Genomic DNA, 24,071 nt, shown 5'->3' with positions numbered 1-24,071 from the left:
GACCTCCTTTAGTCTTTTAATCTCTTCCTGATCATCCCCTGTAATTACCATATCATCCACATAGACAATAAGTGCTGTAAGTTTTCCATTTCTCTTCCTTATGAATAGGGTATGATCTGCCCCACTTTGAGTGTAACCCCCTTTCTTCATGGCCCCACATAGCTTCTCAAACCAAGCTCTAGGGGACTGCTTAAGACCGTATAGGGCTTTTCTTAGTCTACATATCTTCTTGCCAAACCCATAACCTGGTGGAGGATCCATGAACACCTCTTCATGCAGGTCGCCATTCAAGAAAGCATTCTTCACGTCCAACTGGTGTAGCTCCCATGAGAAATTTGCAGCTAATGATAATAGAACTCGGATTGTGTTGAGTTTTGCCACCGGAGCAAAGGTTTCTTTGTAGTCAATCCCTTTTTTTTGAGTAAACCCTTTTGCTACCAGTCTAGCCTTGTACCTTTCAATGGACCCGTCCTCCCTATGCTTCATAGTGAACACCCACTTGCATCCAACAATGCCTTTCCCTTCTAGTAGATCCACTAATTCCCAAGTCCCTGCTTTCATTAAGGCCTTCATTTCTTCGTCCATAGCCTCTTTCCATTTTGGGTCAGATATTGCCTCAGAATACCTAGTAGGAACATGCACAGAAGAGAGAGCAGACACAAAAGAACAATAACGAGGAGACAAATGTGAGTAAGACACAAAATCAGCAATGGGGTGTCTGATAGTACAAGAACGAGTAGACTTACGAAGGGCAATAGGAAGATCCAAGTCAGAGGAACTGATAGGATTACCTTGAGTTTCTGAGACAGGTTGATCCGAGTCCAATTGGTTGCTGTCATGAGTTGGAGGGCCCTTCTTCCTTCTGTTGTAGGTGATTGTGATATCTCTTTGCAGCCTGTTGGAGTCTTCAGTAATATTTGCAACATCACTAGTAGTAGTTGGTACAATGGGAGCCTCACTAGATTCACCCGGGATACCACAACTAGGTGGATTAGGAGGAGAAGATGGGAGGCCTGAGGTAGAGAGAGGCACAAAGAATGGGGGAATAGAAGAATCCTCTTCCATCCCACTAGTCTCCCCCTGAAGATGATTCTGGGAAGAATGAAAATAGGATTGAGATTCAAAGAATACCACATCCTTTGTGACATTTTTTCTTGGTGACTGGATCATAACACTTGTATCCCTTCTGAGTAGGGGAGTACCCCAAAAAGATTCCCTTTGTAGCCCTAGGATCCAATTTGGTCTTCTTCGGATCCTTGACATGTATAAAGCATACACAACCAAAGACTCTCGGTGAGTCAGGAAGATGAGGGCAAAGAACAGAGAAAGGAGTTTTCATCCCCAATACCTTGGATGGCATTCGATTTATCAGATATGATGCAGTAAGGAGTGCTTGAGACCAATAGTTTTTTGGAACTTTGTGCTGAAGTAGTAAGGCTCGAGCAGTCTCCAATAGGTGCCTATTCTTGCGTTCAACAACCCCATTCTGTTGGGGGGTACTAGCACAAGATGACTAATGAATCATTCCAGCATCCTCCATAAACAGATTCAAGGACCTTTCAAAGTATTCTACAGCATTATCTGACCTGAATTGTTTGATCTTCATGCCAAATTGTGTTTCAATCATTTTGCAAAATGTCATGGTTACCCACGACACTTCTTCTCGTGCTTTTAATAAGTAGATCCATGTGCATCGAGAATAGTGATCAATAAATCTGATAAAGTATCGAAAGCCATCAACATAAATAATGGGAGAGGGGCCCCAAACATCAGAGTGGACTAAGTCAAAAGGAGCTTGAATGTCATTACTCGAAGTTGAATAAACAGTTCTACATTGCTTTGATAGTTGACAGACTTCACAAACTAACTCTTGACTTGAAACACCTTTGAATAATTCTTGAAACAACACTTCCAATGATGAAAACGGTAAATGACCTAGCCTAGCATGCCACAGATGTAACCTAGCTATTGACTCCACATTGGATTGACTACTAGTAGCAGATGTTTGTAAGGCCGAACTGATGTCTGCATCAAGGTAGTAGAGACCTCCACACTCATGACCGCTGCCAATCGTTCTCTTCGTCAATCTGTCCTGAAAGACGCAATGAGTAGGAAAAAAGGTTATGCTACAATTCAAATTTTTGGTAAGCTTTGAAACAGATAAGAGATTTGAAGAAAGATTGGGAACATGCAAGACAGATTTGAGTGAGAGGTCCTTGCTTAGGTCAACCACTAACATCAGCAACCCTCATTTTATCTTGGCCAGACATTAAATGATAGGAAGAAAATAGAGAAGACATGTGTGTCATGTGGTCAGTTGCACTAGAATCAATAATCCAAGAGGCAGGATCAATAGTACTAGATGCACTAAAGGCAGAGACAATACCTGATCTGGCAAGGGAGGGGGATGGAAGAGAATTGGTCCTTAGACGGGCTAGGGCCTGACTAAGTACCTCTACCTCATCGGCAGTAAAACCCAAGGACCCGGTTCCAAGGGAATTAGTAGTCTGTCCCATGGAAGAAGAAGTAACTGTGGATGAGTGTTTTGAACCATCATCACTTTGACCCGTAGCCAGATTCACACTTGCAGATTGACCCTTCTCAGGAAAAACAGTAAAATTGAAGTTGAAGGATATACTGATGCAGATTGGGTTGGCTCTGTTGGGGACAGGAAGTCTACTTCTGGGTACTGCACATTTGTTGGAGGAAATTTAGTTACATGGAGGAGTAAAAAACAGAATGTGGTTGCTAGATCTAGTGCAGAGGCCGAATATCGAGCTATGGCTCATGGTGTTGCTGAACTTTTATGGCTTAAGATCCTGCTTAGTGAACTTGGAATAAAGATTGAGTGTCCTCTCAGGTTGTACTGTGACAACAAGGCTGCCATCAACATTGCAAATAACCCAGTGCAACATGATAGAACGAAACATATTGAGATAGACCGTCACTTTGTCAGAGAAAGAATTGTCTCAGGAGAACTCTGCATCCCTTATACTCCCTTCGAAATGCAGATTGCAGATGTTCTGACTAAAGGGCTAGCTACAATGAAATTCGTGGACTTATTTGGCAAGCTAAACATGATTGACATCCATGCTTAGCTTGAGGGGGAGTGTTGGTTCGGCTGTCTTAATTTGTATGTTTATCTTTGTTGGGTCTTAAGTCATTAGTTATTGGGTCTTAGTTACTGGGCCTAATCTTATTTAGTGTTTATTTTGACTAGGTGTCCCATCACTAATCAGGGACATTCTGGTCTATTTATGTAACATTATGTAATGTTCTTATATATAATAGATTAGGGCTGGTTGAGATTAGTCCTTCCGCCTAGATCTGTTCTACACAGATCTATCTTAGCCGAATGGCTACAGTCTGCTGTATTGCGTCTATTAGGGCATCAACCTCTGGGTCTAACTCCCCTTGGGCCCTACAACCAAGGGAAACCCTAGATGTAGGTCCAACTGTGTTCTACGACCAACCCTAGGGTTTCTTTGCAGCAACCAAAAAAAAAAAAGAAGTGAGAGAGTTAACTACGAGTAGAAGAAGAGGCGGCTGCTGTAACCAGTCGAAAGATTAGCGCTCTGATACCATGTTTGCTGAAATAGAGCTGTCGAATGAGAGGAGAAGAAGAAGAAGAAGAAGATATGAGATGGGCGGCAGAATAGTTCTCAGCCAGCCCTAGTCTATCATATATAAGAACATTACATAATGTTACATAAATAGACCAGAATGTCCCTGATTAGTGATGGGACACCTAGTCAAAATAAACACTAAATAAGATTAGGTCTAGTAACTAAGGCCCAATAACTAATGACTTAAGACCCAACAAAGATAAACATACAAATTAAGACAGCCGAACCAACAAATCCATATGTCTTCCCGGAGTCCTCCAATAAAACAACCAATCGGGGCTGCCTCTGGCCAGCTATGTACACGGGTAGCAAGGCGTTCAAATTCCTTCTGATACTTCCTTACAATTCCAAGCTATCTTAGTCTTGAAAGGGACTCATTAAAATTATCATATCTTTTGGAGCAAAAAAAAATATGTCATATCTATAAGGGCCAAATCTCATGCATAAGACCTCAGTGAAGTCTAGCCAAGTGGGTTTGAGGGTGGGTCTTATGGTACCATTGGTACCACAAAATGGCCTCTCCATCCATGTGGGTGGAAGCAATGGGCACCCGTTGGTTAGAAGGTGTCTCATGAAACTGAAAATACCGCTTGAACCTATATGTCTAGGGTACAGATTATCACCTAGTAAGAAGGTAAGTCGATCTTGGTCACCTTGATTGGAAAGGCTCCTCCTTGACATCCTCCGTTATTGCTAGAACCCTCTGGCTCCTGATCCTTGGGCACTATAGACATTCATTTCTAACTGACCGGCCAGAGCAGCCAAGGTCTCCTTGATGTCTCACAATTCTTCGGTGGTCTGTCAAACCTCACCTCGATCCGATTGATCCGTTCATCCACCGTCTTAGACCTGGTGCTAGTCATCTATTAAGCTCGGCTCTGATACTAGTTGTGATGTAGGAGCTGAAGAGTCAAAATTGGAATTTTATGAAAATTTATGTATTTCTATATTTTTGGACAATAGGGGTATTTTTGTTATTTTTCAATTTTCTATGGGGTTCATTGATAAGGTTTAATTTGTATAGTTACAGTTTGTTTATGTTTAATATTTCAGTCATTGGGTAAGTAGGATTAGAGTTATTGAGTCTTCTTTGAATTGAAATAGGATATGACAACTTAGTTCAAGTCCTACTAGGATTATTGAATCTAATAGTTTGACTCCTAAGACTATTATGAGTATAACAGTTTGACTCCTAGGATTATTATGAGTTTAGAGTCTATATATATGTATGGACGTTTTACTCAAAGGCAATGAAGTTTATTGAGTTTTCTTCAGTTTATGCTAGCTATGGTGAGTGATTCTCATGCCCTTGAGTGATTCTAGGCACCTTGTGAGTGATTCCAGGTATTTTCTCTCTTATTCCTTCAAGAAACCACTACAGCCATCAACAGCCATAAAATTCTGATCCAAGATCCATTCACATTCTCTAAGGATTGGAACTGAGCTGGTCCTACATCAGTTGGTATCAGAGCTAATGGTTTATTCACTATGTTCTCACAAAGTGATCGATTCTATAGGCCTAGGGTATCTTCTGAACAATCTTACAGGTCTAAAATCAATGATGGTTGGGTTTCTAAACCATATGAAGGGTCTTTGGTTGATTTATTTGAGAAGATGGTGGAAGAAAATAGATATAATAATGTTAGCTACGGGAGTAAGGTTTTCAAAAATGTTATAAAAGAAAGAGAAATATCAGATTTCAAACAAGATGATGATCCACAAGCATTCTTTGACTGGGTTTCTGAACTAGAAGAATATTTTGATTGGCATGATATGTTTGACAAACAAAGGATTAGATTTGTGTTTATGAAGTTGACAGGTCATGCTAAAGTATGGTGGAGAGATCTTGAACAACGACTTGAAAGAGGTGATGATCCAGTTAGTACATGGGCAGAGATGAAGAGGTGTTTGCAAGAAAAGTACATCCCATTAGACTTTCATGATGATCTATATATAGAGTTGACTAATTTCAAGCAAAAGAAGAAGCAACAGGTTACAAAAAATAACTTGAAGTCAATGGGAAGAAGGTACAAAATTGGAAAGAAAGTAGATGATTCCTTGCAAGTTGATGCCTATCCTAGAGCCGAAGTTGATGATGAAGCTAAAGAAGAAGAGTGTCAAGCTATAGAAGTTGTAGATATTAAAAAACAACAGGGTTCAGTCCAAGAAAAAACAGAAATTGCTGGAGTTTCCAACACTCATGATCAATTTGAGGTTAATGATCAAGAAGAAATAGAAGTGGAGCAAGTTAAAGAAATTCAGATGCAAGATAAAAATGTTTTGATTGTAGTAGATCCTAGTACGGAAGTAAGTGACTTTACCTTACAAGTCCAACTAGAACTAATTCAAGAATTACAACTTGGCATAGCACAAGTTCCACCAAAATCAACAATGGAAGGAGTCCTAGAGTTTGTTGAAGAACCAAGGATAGCAGAACACAGAGATGGTGATTCCTAAGCTAGAGGTTGAAGGAAAAGTTCCAAATGTTGCAGTTGAAGGTTTGGATAAGTGAGGGGAATATTCATCACAATGGTTAGTTGATGAATTAAGTGTTCAAAAAACGAATGTTATTGATGATTTAATAAAGAGGGTTATGGAAGGAAGTGTTTTAGAAATACATTTCTTTCAAGATCCTTTTCTAGTTCTGTGTGTGACCTCTACTTTACAGTTCAAGCATGTAGCTGTGGGAAGTCCTACTCCTTTTGTAATTGGGGCATATCAAGTTCTTCAAAACTTGAGGATGAGTTTTTTGAACTGAGGGAGAATGATGCAGGAGCTGAAGAGTAAAAATCGGAATTTTATGAAATTTTATGTATTTCTATATTTTTGGACAATAGGGGTATTTTTGTCATTTTCAATTTTCTGTGGGGTCCATTGATAGGGTTTAATTTGTATAGTTACAGTTTGTTTATGTTTAAAATTTCAGAGTCATTGCATAAGCAGGATTAGAGTTATTAAGTCTTCTTTGAATTGAAATAAGATACGAGTATATGACAACTTAGTTTGAGTCCTACTAGGACGTTTTACACAAAGGCAATGAAGTCTATTGAGTTTTCTTCAGCTTATGCTAGCTATGGTGAGCAAGGATCAAAATTTCGATACGAATCGGCCTGTATCAGCTGATACATATCGTATCAGAGCCTTCCCGATACGCCTGTACTGATATTTTCAACCTTGATGGTGAATGATTCACATGCCCTAGAGTGATTCTAGGCACCCTGTGAGTGATTCCAAGTATTTTCTTTCTTCTTTCTCTCCCTATTTTCTCTCTTATTCCTTCAAGAAACCATTACAGCCATCAACAGCCATAAAATTCTGATCCAAGAAGACCATTCACATTCTCTAAGGACTAGAACTGAGCCGGTCCTACATCAAGTTGATAAGACCCTCACTTAGGAGCTGGTTCGAGGGAGCTCACCCTCCTGAAATGGACTGAGAGATGAGGAGAGAAGAAGAAGAAGAAGAAGAAGAAGAAGAAGAAGAGATAAGAGAGGAGAGGAAATAGGGTTTCTCGTTTCCACTATCAATGATTATTACAAGATATTTATACTCTTATGTTGAGAATGGATGGTAACTGCTAACTGATTCTCGCTCAATTCTCCTGACATGGATGGCGCATGTAAACGAACCTCAGGGGTGGCGTCAAGCAAGTGATCCAAGGAGGATTCTGGGTTGGGCCTTGGGTTTGCTAGGCCTGGGCCGTAGAAGTAGGCTGGTCGCCCTACCAGTCCCATCATTTGCAGTGCAGCTTTAGATGGATTCTTCGAGAATTAAATCAAGTGGCTGATAGTCTAGGTAAGTCTGGGCTGGGATGGGATTTTTTGCATAGTGCTCATACATTGCCAATTTAGTGGGCTTTGTCTTTTGTTTTTGTTTTGCTGACAAGGCTTGTACATCCCTCCCATTTTTTGATTTTAATGAAATCAGTTATCTTCTCTCTCTAAAAAAATGTATTGAGAAGAGAAAAACAGGATATTTTCCTAATACAAGAATAAGAATCTAAGTTAGTTGAGATAGAGCATAATTACAATATGGAACAATAAGAGAGGAGTTGGTTGGGAGATGCACAATATTAGTGAAGGTGAGAGAATGCAGAAGATGGATTTGAATGGGTAATGGCTAATGTATATGGGAGGAAGTATATCCGATAAGAAGATTATGGGAGGGCCCTTGGTGCATTCTAGGGCATTTAATGTGATAAGATTTACTTGCAAAACAACTAACCCAAACACAAACATCACAACCAACATATTGAATTTTAATCAATTTATTATTTTGGTGAGTTGAAGGACCTGGTCTTGTTGTAGGCAAGTAATATAGACAAACTTTTAGGAAATATCTATTTACTCTAAATTGGATAGCATCCTTTTTACTATAGATTGGGAGGACCATTAGAGAGGGTTATATAAACATCCTTTGGGGCCCCATCGTTCTTCACATTGAAAACATGTTGCTGAAACATTGTTTTTTATCAATCAAGTCAAACTATAGTGGAATGGAGTGATAGATGCTAGATGGAAGATCTCCCAATTTTGCAAAATACTTGAATATGTAAAGAACAACATAAAAATGTGGAATAAAGATAAGGTGCCAAAAGTCAAAGGTGGGAGTTGAAAATTGAGATGGAGACTTGGTTAAGAATGGAAGAAATAAGTTGGAGGTAGAAATCTAGATGCAAATGGCTGTGACAAGGTGATGGAAACACAAAATATTTTTTCTCATTGGCTAATGGAAGGAAGAGAATAAAAAAAATCATGTCAATAGATTAGTGATAAATGGGGAAGTAATAAGTCATGAAGAAGGGATATCAAGTGCTTTCTATAGACCATTTTATATCTATTTATTGTTGACCTCTAGAGATGAGACAAGTAGTAGAGGAATTGAAAAGGTTGACAATAAATAGGTTGAAATGGAAGCATTAGAAAGTAAATTTGAATTGGAGGAGATTAGAAGGGCAGCCTTCTCCATGAGCAAGGACAAAGCACCAGGTCTAGATGGTTATTCAATGGAAATTTTGCGGGACTATTGGGAAATACTGGAATTTGATTTGACGGAAAATATTTAATGAGATTTATGATAGAGAAATCATCAGCTCCGGTTTAAATGCTACCTTTATAGCATTAAATCCCTAGAGGCAGATAAAATTTGTCAACTTGGTGAGTCGAACAAGAGAGGAAACAAACATTTTAGGGGTGTCAATAGAATGAATTGATCCCCACCCCTAAGAGCCCTTTATATATATATATACAATTACAGAAAAGCCCTTAAAGGGCTAAATCAATGTGAACTAAGTCATATTCAGCCCACAAGTCAAGTTTGCCGCATAATACTCCTGTATCTTCTTATCTCCTTGAGAATAAGCAAAGATTTCAGATTCTATTTGATAATGTCTTGACATGTTAGACTGATGATAAACTTTCTTCATGTAAGTATTCATCTCATTTGCTGTCCTCATTCTCCTCATAGGTACAGAAACATGAGGCACAATAGAAATAAGGATCCAAAAGACTAATTTCCCATTATCAAGCTTCCATTGCTGAAAAGCTTTCACTTCAGTTTCATCTTGTTTAGTAACAGTGCCATTCAAGTAACCCTCTAATCCTTTTCCTTCAACAAAGAAGTCGAAGTGGAACTTCCACATGCTGTAATTAGTTCCATCAAACTTCCCAGGCATGACATCCATTTTTTCAGCCATCTCCAAGAAAGAAACACAGTCCAAAGGGAGAAGACAACACTGAAGTCAATACTTAAAACTGCTAGGCGTCTTTTCCAGGCAGAACAGCAACTTCTTGAACTGATCAAAACAGCCTCTAGAGAGCTCTCAATCCAGCAATCGAAGATGGAATAAAAATCTCTTGAAACACTCTCCTAATCCAATGAATCAAATTTCTTTCACTGCTGATCAAATCACCTACTCTGGTACCATGTGAACTTGGTGATTCAAACAAGAGAGAAAACAATCATTTCAGGGGTGTCAATAGAATGAATCGACCCTCACGCCAAAGAGTCCTTTATATATACAAAGATATGTATAATTACATAAAAGCCCTTACAGGGATAAAAAAGAGAAATAAAGAAAGAATACGTAAGATACAACAGGGACTATGAATAGTACAATACAACTTTAGGACTCTTCACAAAATCGTCCTAAAGATTTTAGGTTGATCAGATTGTACAAGATTATAGTAAAAGCCTTAATATATTTCCATTCATCACTACATAGTTTAAGGTTCCTTTATGCAGGAGAGTCAACTTGTGGACCAAATCTTTTTTTTTTTTGATAAACTTATGGACCAAATCTTGATAGTCAATGAGTGTTAAGAAGTAATGAGAAGAGGAGAATGTTGTTTTAAGACATATTTAGAGTGCTTGCTTTGGTTGATATGGCTTTAGTGAAAAATGATTTGAGGTTTTACAAGTTAACCATGGATATGGCTCTAGGTAGAGTGGAATGACAAAAGTGGACTTGTGTAATGTATGACAGAACAACTGCAGTTGGGATAAGCAGCTATTTTTTTTTTTATCAAAAAAATTCATTGGGTTGATTTTTTAGTATTTTATAGATGATTTTGTAAAAATTTTTGTAACCTTTAGTCAATATTATCTTCATCCTCATTTACAATTTGTCAATCTTAATGTATTCTTTCCCTTACTTTTATAGACACTTGTCAGTTTGTCTAAGCTGACGACTATGCTTCCCCCTTTTTATATTCTGTTACTGTCTATGTATGTTATTTTCTGAATATTTACTGCTTTCATGGCATTATCATTGTTAATTCCCTTGCTTTTGATTTCTTCTATTTTGCATTGATATAGAAATCTTGTACTTAAATGTCATTCTCTTTTAGGTGTTTGCAGGCCCTTAATAAAATTAAGTATGAATTCTATCATTTACAAAGCAAATTCAAGACTGTTATTCAGGTAATAGTTTCATATCTGCTAATAGATAGGAGTTACATGGAACTAGTTTCATATCTCCTAATATTGGGTTATCACAAGCTGAAGTGCTGAATAGGCTGATGTTGGTATAACTTGGATAATTAGATTCCCTCTTTTTTTGGGAGTGGGATCAGTTATGGAATTTTTATTAGCAAGAAAGAAATTTAGAAAATAGTAAGTCTATCAATAGGCAAAAGGAAAAGACAACAATAACAGGCCCAAAAGTGGTGAAACACTAGTGATGCAAAGAAGCAAAAAAACAACTAGGGAGGGATAAACCAGTACCACCCTGCCTCCTTTTTTTTGGGAGGGGGGGGGGGGTCAGAAATGGAATTTTTATTAGAAAGCAAGAAATGTAGAAAATAATGTCTATCAATAGGAATAAGGAAAAGACAAGAAGAGGCCATGAACCAGTACCTCCCTGCCTTCCTATCTGACCTTCAAACCACGAACTGTACATTGAGTGTGAATCAAATCAAATGGTGAACACTATAAAATATAAATGTTTTATATTTTGTTACAAGAACACTATAAAGGAAGGAATTTTATTAATCATGGGAAATATAAATGTTTAGCTAGAAAGGAATTTATTTTGTTACAAGAACACTAAAAATTCTCTCCTATCTGCGGGAATTGAATGAGAATGGCCCAACCCAAAACAGGTTGGAAGCAGTTAACCTGAATCCAGTTCCAAACAGTCAAGCCCTTAACTGAATCCTGGTCAGTCTAATCTTATGTGATGAATCCACATGCAGTTCACTTGGATTTTCAGTCTGGATATTGGGTGGGATACTATAGGAAATACATGAACGCTTGGATATACCCAGTCAAGAATTTTTTTTTTTTGATAAAAGATAAGGTAAAATTTTATTCAAATAAGCCAAAAATGGCAGATTACAACCAAGGCCCCTAAGACAAGGAGCCGAAACTCACTTTAACAACTACAATACATCATAACTCAAGAAAATTCCTAGATCTCAGCTGAGAACAGAGGACTGAAGCTTGAAGGTCCTTCGCCGCAGCCACCCAGGAAACTAGCTTGCCAAAAGCAAAGGCAGTCAAGCAATCTATGCTAGAGGCCTTATTTTGAAAGATCCTTCCCGTTTCTTTCCGTCCAGACTGTGCACAAGATGGCTGCAGGAAGGACACTCCAAATGTACTCTGCCAATTTTGAACCACCCTTCAGCTCCCAACTCCATATCATGCCCAGTACTGAATAAGGCATTTGCAGCCCTAACCCTGATAAAAAGTGGTTCCATATTGTGGCTGTAACCGAACAGTGGATGAACAGGTGCATACCATCTTCATCCACATCTCCACAAAGAACACATAGCTGGTCCTGAATCTGAACACCCCTTCTAACCAGGGAGTCTTTCGTAAGGCATCTATTGAGAGACGCAGCTCAAACCAAAGTATTCACTTTTGAAGGCACAGAAGGGTTCCAAATCTTCTCAGCTGGAATTTTTGGATGCACAGCTTCATTCAGAACCCCCGCAAAAGAGCTAGCCGAGAAACTACCATCCACACTAAACTTCCAGTTCCAAGAGTCCTCAGAAGACAAGTCAATGGACTGCCTGTAAAGCAACTACAAGAGATTAGCAACTTTCCCAATTTCCCAGTCCTGGAATGACCTTCTAAAGGAAGGGCTCCAAGTAATAGTGCCCCCACTCACTTCAAACTAACTAGCCACCGATCCATTCTGATTTTCTGCAATCTGAAACAGCTGAGGGAAGACTTCAGCCAGACGTCTACTATCACACCAAGTATCCTTCCAGGACCGCAAATATTCCCATTCCCCACCTTTGGAATTAGTCCACTACTCATCCAAGGGAGTACTTCCGTGATTTTTTTCCACAGGGAGCAACCTAAAGGATCAATTGATTAGTGGTTACCCAGTCCCCACTGTCAGTATCATATTTTGCTGCAATTAATTTCCTCCACCATCTGTCTTCTTCTTTCTCAAATCTCCAAATCCATTTTCCCAAGAGAGCTTTATTAAACAATTTTAGCTTCCTGATCCCCAACCCCCCTTTATCCTTAGGGCCACAAACCTGATCCCAGTTAACCAGATGAAATTTCTTTTCCTCCTCCCAACCCCTCCAAAGAAAGTCTCTCTGGATTTTCTCAATTCTTTGGGCTACTTTGACTGGAATTGGGAAAAAAGATAAAAAGTAGGCCGGAAGATTAGAGAGTGAGCTTTTTAGTAATGTGATTTTTCCCCCCAGCAACAGATACTTGGATTTCCAAGACATAAGCTTCCTCTCCACTCTCTCAACCACTGGATCCCACACCACCGCAGAGGTACATTTAGCTCCAAGAGGGAGGCCAAGATAGGAAATAGGCAAATATCCAATCTGACCAGGTAAAATCTCCGTGCGCTCTTCAATATTCTCCACTTTGCCCACCAGAATCAGTCTACTTTTGGTCCAATTTACTCTCAAACCCGAGACCACTTCAAACCAACTAAGCACCCCCCTTTAGTTGATCAACATCCGCATCAATGAAACACAGAGTATATTCGGCAAACTGTAGGATCTGAACACTTTCCCCACCCGGAGAGACCTCAAAACCCTTCCATAGACCCTCAACCCCCACCTGCACAAATAGAGTTAAAACTTCCATTACGCATATGAACAGAAGAGGGGAGAGGGGATACCCTTGTCTTAATCGTCTAGAACTTTTGAAGAATCCCATGGATTTCCCATTAAGCAAAACTGAGAACTTTGGAGAGGAAATACATACCTTAATCCAATTTCTCCACTTCTGTCCAAAGTTCATTTTCTTTGCGCCAAGTCCAAACACTTCCAGTTTACATGATCATATGCCTTTTCCAAATCCAGCTTACAAAGCAGCCCTGGTTTACCTTCTCTTATTCTTGAGTCAATCAACTCATTTGCCACCAACACACTATCCAACAGCTGTTTACCCGGCGCGAATGCAAATTGATTCTCCTCAATGATCACACTAAGGACCTTCTTCATTCTTTCTGCAAGGGCTTTGGATAGAATTTTATAAAAACTATTTAGCAAACTAATTGGCCTGAAGTCTTTAATGTTTGTTGCATCTTCCACCTTTGGAATGAGGGAGATGAAAGTGTTGTTCAAACTTCTAACCAATGATCCATTTTGGTGAAAGTCATGGAACACCTTCAACAGATCCCCTGGGGATTTTTCAGTCAACACCTCCCAACACCGTTTATAAAAAGTGTTAGTCAAACCATCCGACCCTGGGGATTTTTCAGTTTCCAAATTTTTAATTACCTGCCATATCTCATTTTCTGTGAAGGGCGCTTCTAACTCCCTCTATTGATCCACCGAAAGACTTTTGAAGTTAAGCTCTTCTGGAAAAGGCCTTCTTGCCCAGTTCTCTTTGAACAACTCTGAGAAAAAACCAATGATTTAAAAGGTGCGCCTAGGCGCTCAGGTGAAGCGCATTTTAGGGTAGGCGCCTCGCTTGGTGCTCCTAGGCGTGTGGCTTGCGCCTTAGCCCAGGCGTTCGCCTTTTGAAAATTTGTTGCTTTTTCCCTTTTTTGATTATGGCCGTTGGGCCGGGGGCTCTGCCCCCAGACCCCCGTGCCACTCCCCTCGAGGCCAGCCCAAACAAGTCCATGTTAGGGTCTTAAATTCTCTTCTTAAAAGCAAGTTAAACTATAAAATTATTATTTTGTGTGTGAAATCTAAGAATTTAAGACCCTAACATGGACTTGTTCGGGCTTGCCTCGAGGGGCGTGGCACAAAGGCAGCTTGTAGAATTAGGAATGTAATATATCACATTAGCTACTTGATGCAATTGAGAAAAAAAGAGATTGTGGGTTTTATATGCTTGAAAATGTTTTATATGTTTGATTTCATTTTTAAATTCTCATTTGTATATGCTTTACATATTATATTTATGTATTTTAATTTTAGATAATAGGTTTTTTGAAACATTTATTTAAAAACTTAAGCTAATATATTTATTAATATTATGTTTTATAGTTTTTTTATTTTTTTAATTTTTTTTTGCATTTTTTTGAATTTTTTTAATTTTTTTCGAATTTTTTGCATTTTTTTAAATTGTGTGCCTTGCCACAAAAAGGTGCGCGCCTCACCTTGCACCTCAGGCACAAAATGGCACTTGCGTGTTGCACTTTTAAAACATTGGAAAAAACCAGTGACAATGTGTTTCATTTCTGTCCAGTCTTCACCCACTTGCTCTCCCCATTCAAGTTTCTCAATTTGATTTACTTTTTTCCTTGCTTTTGCCATTTTGTGAAAGAAACTGGAGTTTTTATCTCCTACTTTAAGCCATTTAACTTTGGCTCTTTGCCGCCACTTTAACTCCTTGTAAGCTAATGAATCTAAAGTCACTTTGGCTAGAAGTCTCTTCCTTCTCTCTCCTTCTCTAAGGGGTCCCACTTCTTCAGCCGAATCCAGTTCTTTAATTACCTCCAGGCACTTTCTTTTCTCTGTTTCCATTTTTCCTTGAAGGCCCACTTTCCAAGATTTCAGCACCTCTTTGATCCCTTTAATCTTATTTGCCAAGATGTAAGAGCTGGTACCCTCCACTTTAAAATCCGCCCATTTCAACATAAGCAGAGGAATCAACTCCTTTTCTTCGAACCAAGCATTTTCCATCTTAAAAGAGGGTTTACTTCTCACCTGATTCTCCACCTTTCCACATAGTAACTGAATTGGAGAATGATCCGATAAAGGTCTAGGAAGAGCAACTTGTTCAATTTGTTGGAATGCCTCTTCCCAACTCAAGGAGATTAAAAATCTATCAAATTTAACTAGAATCGTGGATTCTTGGTTATTTGTCCAGGTGTATTAATCCCCCATTAGAGGCAAATCTAAAAGATGAAAGAATGGTAGGATCCATCTAATGGACGCCATAAAGGTTGCGGAATGGGTGGGGCGAATTTCAAAATTTTCTACCTCTCAACTGGGAATCGTATTCCCTAGATTTAGAATACAATATTCAAGGATCCTACTTGAACCATAATGAAACCAGATCTAAACCAAAAGATAAATGGGAGGAATATACCTGATCCGGAGAAGCAGTATCTCCCAAAGTTGGTGTTCACGCCCAAAGAATGCACCAAGATCCATTCCTGCTGAAGATGACATAGCTGTGGATGGAACAGAACCAGCAGGGTGCGTCCTACACACTGGATCCTTCGCAAGAACCCTCTGGAAGCACTAAACACTGAGTCTTTTTCAGTCTTTCTTACAAGACTGATGTCAAGAACAGATTTCTTGACTTCCTATTTCTGCAAAGATCGAATCTTGCAAAGGTAGATGGTGGCGGCAGGAGGAGAACTCCAAGGGCGAAAAAAGGGTGAACTGCTTTCCTTTTTCTCTCTGGAGTATGAATGAGATCCAATCTCAATTCGCAGGGAGTTTTTTTTTTTCACCAAAACCCCAGTTCGAATTCTGATGTATTTCCCCTTGTTTTTCTCCTCTTTTCTTCTTGATTAAGAAACCTCCTAATCAGGAGTTATCCCAATCCAAATCTGTATTTGGATAGGGGATTATCTTAATCCTATCTGCAGATTAAGTTAGTTTACTCCTGATCTTATTAGGAGGTTACCAGATTCAAATCTAATCTGAATTTGGTCTCCTGGAGTGGATAAGCTTAAAGGTCCAATCCTTTTACTAACATTAATCTCAGATTCGCCCCATAGATGGGTGATCATATCAGCCCAGCTTGAAGTGGGCTTTTGGCCCATTAGATGTTCAGTGTTTAACTAGTTTCCAATTTGCTGCCCAGTTGTGCTTCTTTGTATGGCGTGGGACCCAAGCATTGATCTACACACCAGCCACATGGGTTCGGCCCAGCCTTTAATACAAGGCCCATCCGAATTCACTGAAAGACTCAGTAAACCCCTGAGCCCATCATATGGACCCTATGGGCCCAACACTTACATTAAGTGGTCCCTGGGCCAAGCCATCTTATAAAAACCCAGGGACTGTGGGCAGGTGCAAGATTAGCCCATCAGGTACTATCCTAAATGGTCTTACACTTAACCTCTCAGCCCTTAATGATCAAGCACTGCCCGACAAAAGAGGACCTCTCCCTCGGCTGCAAGGAACAGTGCCGCACTCTCCACTCACATGGATCCCGGGAATTAAAACCATTTGCAAACAATTTGAAACCGACATATATATATATATTTATATATATATATATATATATATATAAATATATTAATTTTGCAAAAACAAAATTCCAACGATTGAAATCAACTGCCGGCAGTTTGGTTTCCATCAGGGAGAGTGCATTCCCGATCATTACCCTTTGTCCGACAAAGGAGCTGATCCTGTCACTATGATCACCCACTCAGATGAATTCTTAGAATGTCCCAACATACCCAGGTTTTGATCCCCATCTAAGGATCTCACTGATTGGCATATTAAAGACAGCCCGATCCGACACCTAGTGAAATGTCATAATCGAGTCTAGGGGTCAGGTGTAACTTTCCAATTTTGCCCATCTGTCTCCAAGGTCCAGGGCAACATTGGAAATCTGGTCCGGTTCAAGGATTCAAGTAATCCCATACTGCATGTGCCTCGGGTCTTACCCTGGTGGCTGAGACAGGCCATCCCAACACTTGGTGGCACACCAGTATCAGCCTTGGCAGGATAAATCTCCCTAGATTTATCCAACGGCTGTGAATATTTAAAACTAACACGAGTCTCTATAAGTGTCCAGTTTTAGGGTCTTACACAGAATTAAACCAAACAACATGAATCAAACATGCACTTTATTTATTTCCACTAAATAGTACATCAAATCGGATTGAAGTTAAGGGCATACAAAACTGTCTAACAAAAGATTGGCATGATTAACAAAATTAGCAAATCTTCTTCTGTTCCTCGAGCTCTCATTACCATTATTTTTTCCCTCTGAAAATCTCACTACATTGAAATCTCCTCCAACCACCCAAGGCAAATACCCCTGATCTTTCGACTCTAACACTCCCCCTCATGCTGGAGAGTATGTCATATAGTCCTAGCTTGTCACAAATATAATCTACTTTGCCCTGAGACAACCCCTTTGTAAAGAGATCTGCCCACTGATTTCCTGAGCTGACATGAGATGTAGTTATCACTCCACTAATCACTTTCTCTCTTACAAAGTGGCAATCGACCTCAATATGCTTTGTTCTCTCATGGAAGACTGGATTAGAAGAAATGTGTACAACATCCTGATTATCACAGTATAACCTCATGGGTTTGTCAACTGAGAACCTCATCTCCTGTAAGAAGTTCTTCAACCATACTAGTTCACAGTGGTATGAGCCATAGCCCTGTACTCAACTTCTACACTGCTCCTTGCCACCACTATTTGTTTCTTACTCTTCCAAGTTACAAGATTGCCAGCAAGGAAGGTACAATACCCTGTAGTTGATCTCCTATCTAATACAAAACCAACCCAATTAGCACCTTATACCCTTCTATCTCAAGAGTTCCTCCACTTTTGTATAGCAAACCATGACCTGGAGCACCCTTCAGATACCTAACAATTCTTAAAACTGCTTCCCAATGAGGAATCCGAGGATGTTGCATAAACTGACTCACCATACTTACAGCAAATGATATATCTGGTTGTGTAATAGTCAGATAGTTCAACTTTCCCACCAACCTCCTGTACCTTTCAGGATAATCAAACTCTTCACCTGCATCAATACTCAACTTAGCATTTGGTTCCATAGGTGTCTCGACTGGTTTAGCACCTAACAGTCCTGTTTCTTCAAGTAGGTCGAGAACATATTTCCTTTGACATAAGTTAATTCCATGCCTGGACCTTGCAACTTCTATTCCCAGGAAGTACTTCAGCTTACCCAAATCTTTCGTATTGAAGTGGTCTTGTAGGAATTTCTTCAACTTGTCAATCTCGTGACTTTCACTCCCAGTTATGACAATATCGTCCACATACACCACTAGCAAGACTTTCCCATCTTTTGAGTCATGGCTGAACATAGAATGATCTACCTGACACAGTTTCATCCCAAAGTTCTTCACTACTTCATTGAATCTGCCAAACCACGCATGTGGAGATTGTTTCAGTCCATAAATTGCCTTTTTAACTCTACAAACCTTACCATCCTCCCCCTGAGCAACAAACCCTGGTGGTTGCTCCATATATACCTCCTCAATTAGATCACCATGCAAGAAGGCATTCTTGATGTCAAGCTGCAAGAGAGGCCAATCATACATAGCTGCTAAGGAAATCAATACCTGAATTGAGCCAATTTTAGCCACAGGAGAAAATGTTTCCATGTAGTCCACACCATTCAACTGAGAATAGCCCTTGGCCACTAACCTGGCCTTTAATTGTTCCACACTACCATCTGGAAGATACTTCACTGTGTAGACCCACTTACACCAACAACATGCTTACTGGGAGGGAGAGTAGTAAATTCCCACGTGTGATTGTGCTGTAGAGCAGACAATTCCTCTTCCATTGCTTGTCTTCACCTTGGAGAGGTAAGGGCTTCCTGGACAGTTCTGGGAGTGGAAATAGAGGATAGCAAGGATATAAAGTGGTGATAGGAAGCAGAAAGGTGAGCAACTGAAACATAATGTGAAATAGGATGAGATGTACAACTACGTTTACCTTTCCGCAACGCAATAGGAAGATCAAGGTCCGAGGGAGAAGGTGCAACCACAGGATTTGTCGATGAGGACTGAATTGGAGGAGGGGCCGGTGCTCTTCTGTGAGTATACACTTGTCAAATTGGTGGCTGCTCAGTAGTAATTGGCACGGGAGAGGGATCCGCAACTGTAACAGGAAGCACAGGAAGGGGGTCCTCAATTGGGACAGGAAGTGGAACTTAAACTACAAATGGGACTGATTCAAAGAAAGTGACAGCGGAACACACAAATGACATGAGAGTTAGGGTTATAGCACTTATACCCTTTTTGAGTCCTGGAGTATCAAAGGAAGATGCATTTAGTAGCACATGCATCTAACTTGTCTAAACTAGGTCCCAAATTTTGAACGAAACAAACACACCCAAAAACTCTAGGGGTAAGAGGAAACGGAGACAAAGTAGGAAACAAAACTAAGAAAGGGGAATGACTTCCTAGGATGGACATGGCATTCGATTTATGAGAAAACATGATGTTAAGATAGCATCACTCCAAAAACGCTTTGGGACATTCATATTAAGCATCATGGACCAAGTAGTTTCAAGTAGGTGTCGATTCTTCCGTTCAGCTACACCGTTCTGTTTTGGGGTGTAGGAACAAGAAGTTTGATGAATTATCCCATGGTGCTCTAAGTATTGCTGAAATGGTGTTGAGGTGTACTCTTTTGCATTATCGAAGCAAAGGATTTTAATATGAACTCCAAATTGGGTACATATTTCAACATAAAATTTTTGAAAAATAGAGAACAATTCACTATGATCTTTCATAAGATAGAGCCATGTCATCATTGAAAAGTCATCAACAAAAATTACAAAATACTTATAACCATTGTATGACATTACTTTATTTGGACCCCAAACATCAGAATGAACTAAAGAAAAAGGACTCGAGACAGGACTATCAACTTTTGGACTAAAAGAGACTCTATGGTGTTTCCCAAGCTGACACGACTCACAATCCAACAGTGAAAGATGACTTAAGGACGGAACCAACAACTTTAGGGCCTTGAGAGATGGATGACCAAGTTTGTAGTGCCATTGAAGAGGAGTAAGAGATGACTGTAATGCTATTGGCGGGCCACCACCATTAAGGTAATACAATCTACCTGCCTCATGCCCTCCACCAATCTTCATCCCCATCTTGAGATCCTAAAACACACAAGAAGAGGGATAAAAGGTTATGGAACAATTAAGTGACTTGATTAATCTACTAACAGACATAAGGTTAAAAGGGAACTTGGGAACATATAAAATAGATGATAAAGATAAGGAGGAAAGATCAACATCACCAACACCACAAATGGAAGATGTAGAACCATTAGCAAGAGTAATTGTTTAGGATGTGGAAGACGAGGAAAGTGAAGAAAATACATTTGGAGTCCCAGACATATGATCCGAGGCTCTAGAGTCAATGATCTAGTGTGAAGGCTTGGAAGCCAAGCAAGCCATACTTGAATGGGTAAGGGTAGTTGTGGATGATGTCTGAAGGAACTTCTCATATTACCTCACGTGGTACACTCATCATCTCCTTTCCAGAAGCACTAGTAAATGTGGAGGGAGTTCGATCAGTTTGCTGTTTTTCACTAATTGTACCATTGCCACTACTCACAGCATGGTTAGCCCAAGTGTTGGGTGGACCATGTAAATCATAGTAGAAATTAACAGTGTGCCCCTCTAATCCACAATATGTACATTTCCTAAGTGAGGGAAGAGTAGACCCCCCCCCCCCAGTATTTGTGCTCGAATAGGTTCATATTTAGCCTTTAGACCCACCAGAAACCTTGTCACATCAAGCTGCTCTCGCTGTTGTTGCTGAACCTGAACATCTGGTGTTAAAGAATGATATACATTAAGCTCATTTTAGATATTTCTCATGTTAGCATAGTATTCTTCCAAGCTTTGGTTGCCTTGCTTCAGGTTAAAGTACTCCTGGTACAATTGATATACCTTAGTTGTATTATCTTGGCCGGAATAAAGTTTCTTAGCATGGTTCCAGATTTCTTTGGTTGTATCTAGGAACATAAAATTCACACTAATTTTAGCTTCCATGCTATTCCACAATCAGGTCATAATTTGAGCGTCCTTCTACTCCCAATCACTGAACCCTAGGGAATCAGAGGAAGGTTTTTCCTCTCTCACATGCTTTACCTTTTTCTTGGCCTTTAAGAACACCTCCACCAAGTTGGCCCACGGAACATAGTTCTCACCATTCAACTTAATAGATGTCATTTGAACATTTAAGTAATCTGGAGAAATCATAACACCTGTTTTATTGTCACTCCCATCTCTGGTTGACGCCATCTCAACTAAATCTCCTCACTTCACAAAGGAATCACTGTTATAGACAAGGTGTTCACCTTTGACTATGCAGCACCACACCACACACTACTTAGCAAAGTATAAACATCACCACACTACTTCTGTCATGAACTCAGCAATCGAAAGCCCTACTTTCAACGCATATGTCCAAGTATAAACAGAAGAAAAAGGAACTGATATGCATACTTATCGATTCACACCACTACAGAAATGTATTCTAGACCAAAACACAACAGCCGCTGTCCACTAATGGGCGAGAAAAAAAATCTGTTCATACCTGTCCACAAACAGCCCTCTTCGTACCACAGAACAGAGGGCATCTAGTACACCACTTCAACGAACACCACCACAGCAACTGGAGGCATATTTACCTCCAAAAGCAAAAAATGACCACTCCTTTTTTGGCCCCTTGTCGAGCTTCCAATCAGTCTAGGAGAAAAATAAAGAAACCTGATATGGCTGGCGGCAAACTCAGGAAGAAGAAAGGGCAATGAGAAAAGAAGAAAAAAGAAAAGAAAACTGGTGTCTTATTGCTCTGATACCATGTGAATAATTCTATTCAGTTCTAGATTTGAAGTAGAGAAGAATAAGAGGAAGAAGAAGGGTTCGACCAGTTGAGGAAAAGTCACCACACCAGTCGACCCACTTTGTATTTATATTAAATAAACTGAGTTACAAGAAAGACAGTATTGTCCCTTACAAGTGATGGGACACAACTTAAACTTGAATAAAACAGACCTTTCACTTCTAATTAGATAAACCAAAAGACCAAAATACCCCTGATCTGTCGACTCTAACATTAGTGAACATACCTTGAACCCCCCCCTCCACTTCCAGCACTACTGAGACTGTAAATTCACCAACATGAGAAGAAATTAAATTACATTTAGACCTGCCCCACAAGGTCAACAAACCTCCTGCACTGCCCCTAGCTAGCTGCCTTACTAACCCACCTCACCTGACCTTGACCCCAAATGCTTCTTACCATATCTGCAATCCATTACTTCCACTTTGTTTCTTGGAAGAATACCACCTCTGATTTCCACTTAGTAGATTACAAACCACCATTCTCCTACGCCCAAAGCACAAGCCCCGAACATTCCAAGACAAAATAGACAGATCCATTAAACACTAACAACCCTGAAACCCTCTTCCCTTCCTCCCTCCCCTTCTATTTTCCCCCCTCCCCCTTCCCTGCTGTGGCATTCAACCTCCACGCCAATCTCAACATGTCCCTGTTCTGCTTCCACCCTTTACCCCCTTTCTTCACATTACCTTTACATTTCTCCTCCCACCACCTCCTTTCAATTGCTTCCAAATAACTAATTGTCTCCGCCTCCCTGTCAAGATTATATCTGGATCTATATTATATTTATCCAGAGCAACCATCTTAGAATATGTGGGACCATGGAGTTTTGTTGTAACAAGTCCAGAGATTGCTGAGAGCACGAACTATGGTATGCTTCATGTGTAGTGTGTATTGTATATATACTGACACTTTTTTGAAGAAAGTCTTTAATTTAAAAATATACTATACACGTATTTACATATAAAATATGCTGAATTTTCTTAGCTTCAAACTTTTAAATGAGACCATATTAAACATGAACATACATGTGGTTGGTCTTTATCTTTTTATGTTTATTTGATTTACTTTTTGCCATATTCCTTGTTCTTCGTTCCATATTGTACACCAATTCTTCTAATATCATATTTATGTTTCTACATGTGTTTTGTTTGATAGCTATGATTTCTAACAACTCAGTAGTTGTCATTCTACTTTGTTTGGTCTTTTTTTATGAGATTAGATTAGATGCTTAATATGGCATGACTTTCTGTGAACAATTATGAGTTTGCATTAGAATTAGCTTTAACACTGTTAAATATTCATTAGGACCTAAATAATAATGACTATTAAGCTTTTCTTGTTGTAATGATCCCTTTTCTCCTGGATCATCTGTGGAGTGCAGTTGGAGAAAAGAATCCTTGCTTATGATACCAAACAACAGTGACGACTACTAGTCTCCCTCTGAATCCTTTTCCAGTTGTGACAACAATAGTTTGTATATATATTATTTCTTCTTGTTTATATTGAATGAATTCTTTATTTTTTAAGAGAAATATCTCTTTTTCTAGGAACCAAACTGCGTATTCCATTTTGGGTTAAAAAACAAACCTTTTTTTTGGTAAAGAATCTTTACAACATGGAGTATTATTCGGGTTAGAAACTATTGTCAAATTTCTTGCAACTTTCTGTGTTGGGGATTAATACTTGTCTTTCGGTGGGTTTGGAACCCAAAATGGGGTCCTGCCTATATCTTGTCGTCCTGCATACTGGCCTAAGTAAAATTATTGTATTCACTGATGCTGTATTTGATTTGAGAGAAAATAAGAGAGAAACAGAAAGTTGAGGGAAAGTTATTAAGTTTCGCGAAAATCCTTAATTTAAAATTAACCCTTGCGAAAACTTCATTCAGCTTGTGCACATATTTGGTGTAACAATAATTAGTGGTTGTGTATCCAAGAAATTATTATCTGATCTCCGAGAAAAA

General features: G+C 39.4%; 1 protein-coding gene across 8 annotated transcripts in view; it reads left to right on the top strand.

The window, feature by feature from the left end:
- The window catches only part of LOC104589532 (histidine-containing phosphotransfer protein 2-like), a 58,658-nt gene extending 34,929 nt beyond the window's left edge, over positions 1 to 23,729 (top strand). For 5 of the 8 annotated variants that reach the window (XM_088899336.1, XM_088899333.1, XM_088899331.1 and 2 more), the window contains 2 exons: positions 10,475 to 10,547; positions 23,490 to 23,729. In XM_088899336.1, coding sequence (XP_088755462.1) covers positions 10,475 to 10,547; positions 23,490 to 23,531 — 115 coding nt within the window. In that variant the 3' untranslated portion in view covers positions 23,532 to 23,729. The remainder of the gene's footprint in view (positions 1 to 10,474; positions 10,548 to 23,489) is intronic. The other 3 variants (XM_088899335.1, XM_088899334.1, XM_088899337.1) reach the window with 2 other exon arrangements.
- The last annotated feature ends 342 nt before the right edge of the window (positions 23,730 to 24,071 follow it).

The sequence above is a fragment of the Nelumbo nucifera genome, chromosome 2 (genome assembly GCF_055504915.1).
Source record: "Nelumbo nucifera cultivar China Antique chromosome 2, China Antique-T2T, whole genome shotgun sequence".
Classification (NCBI taxonomy): domain Eukaryota; kingdom Viridiplantae; phylum Streptophyta; class Magnoliopsida; order Proteales; family Nelumbonaceae; genus Nelumbo; species Nelumbo nucifera.
Note: the sequence above shows the minus strand (reverse complement) of the source record. Positions and strands in the feature narration are given on the sequence as shown.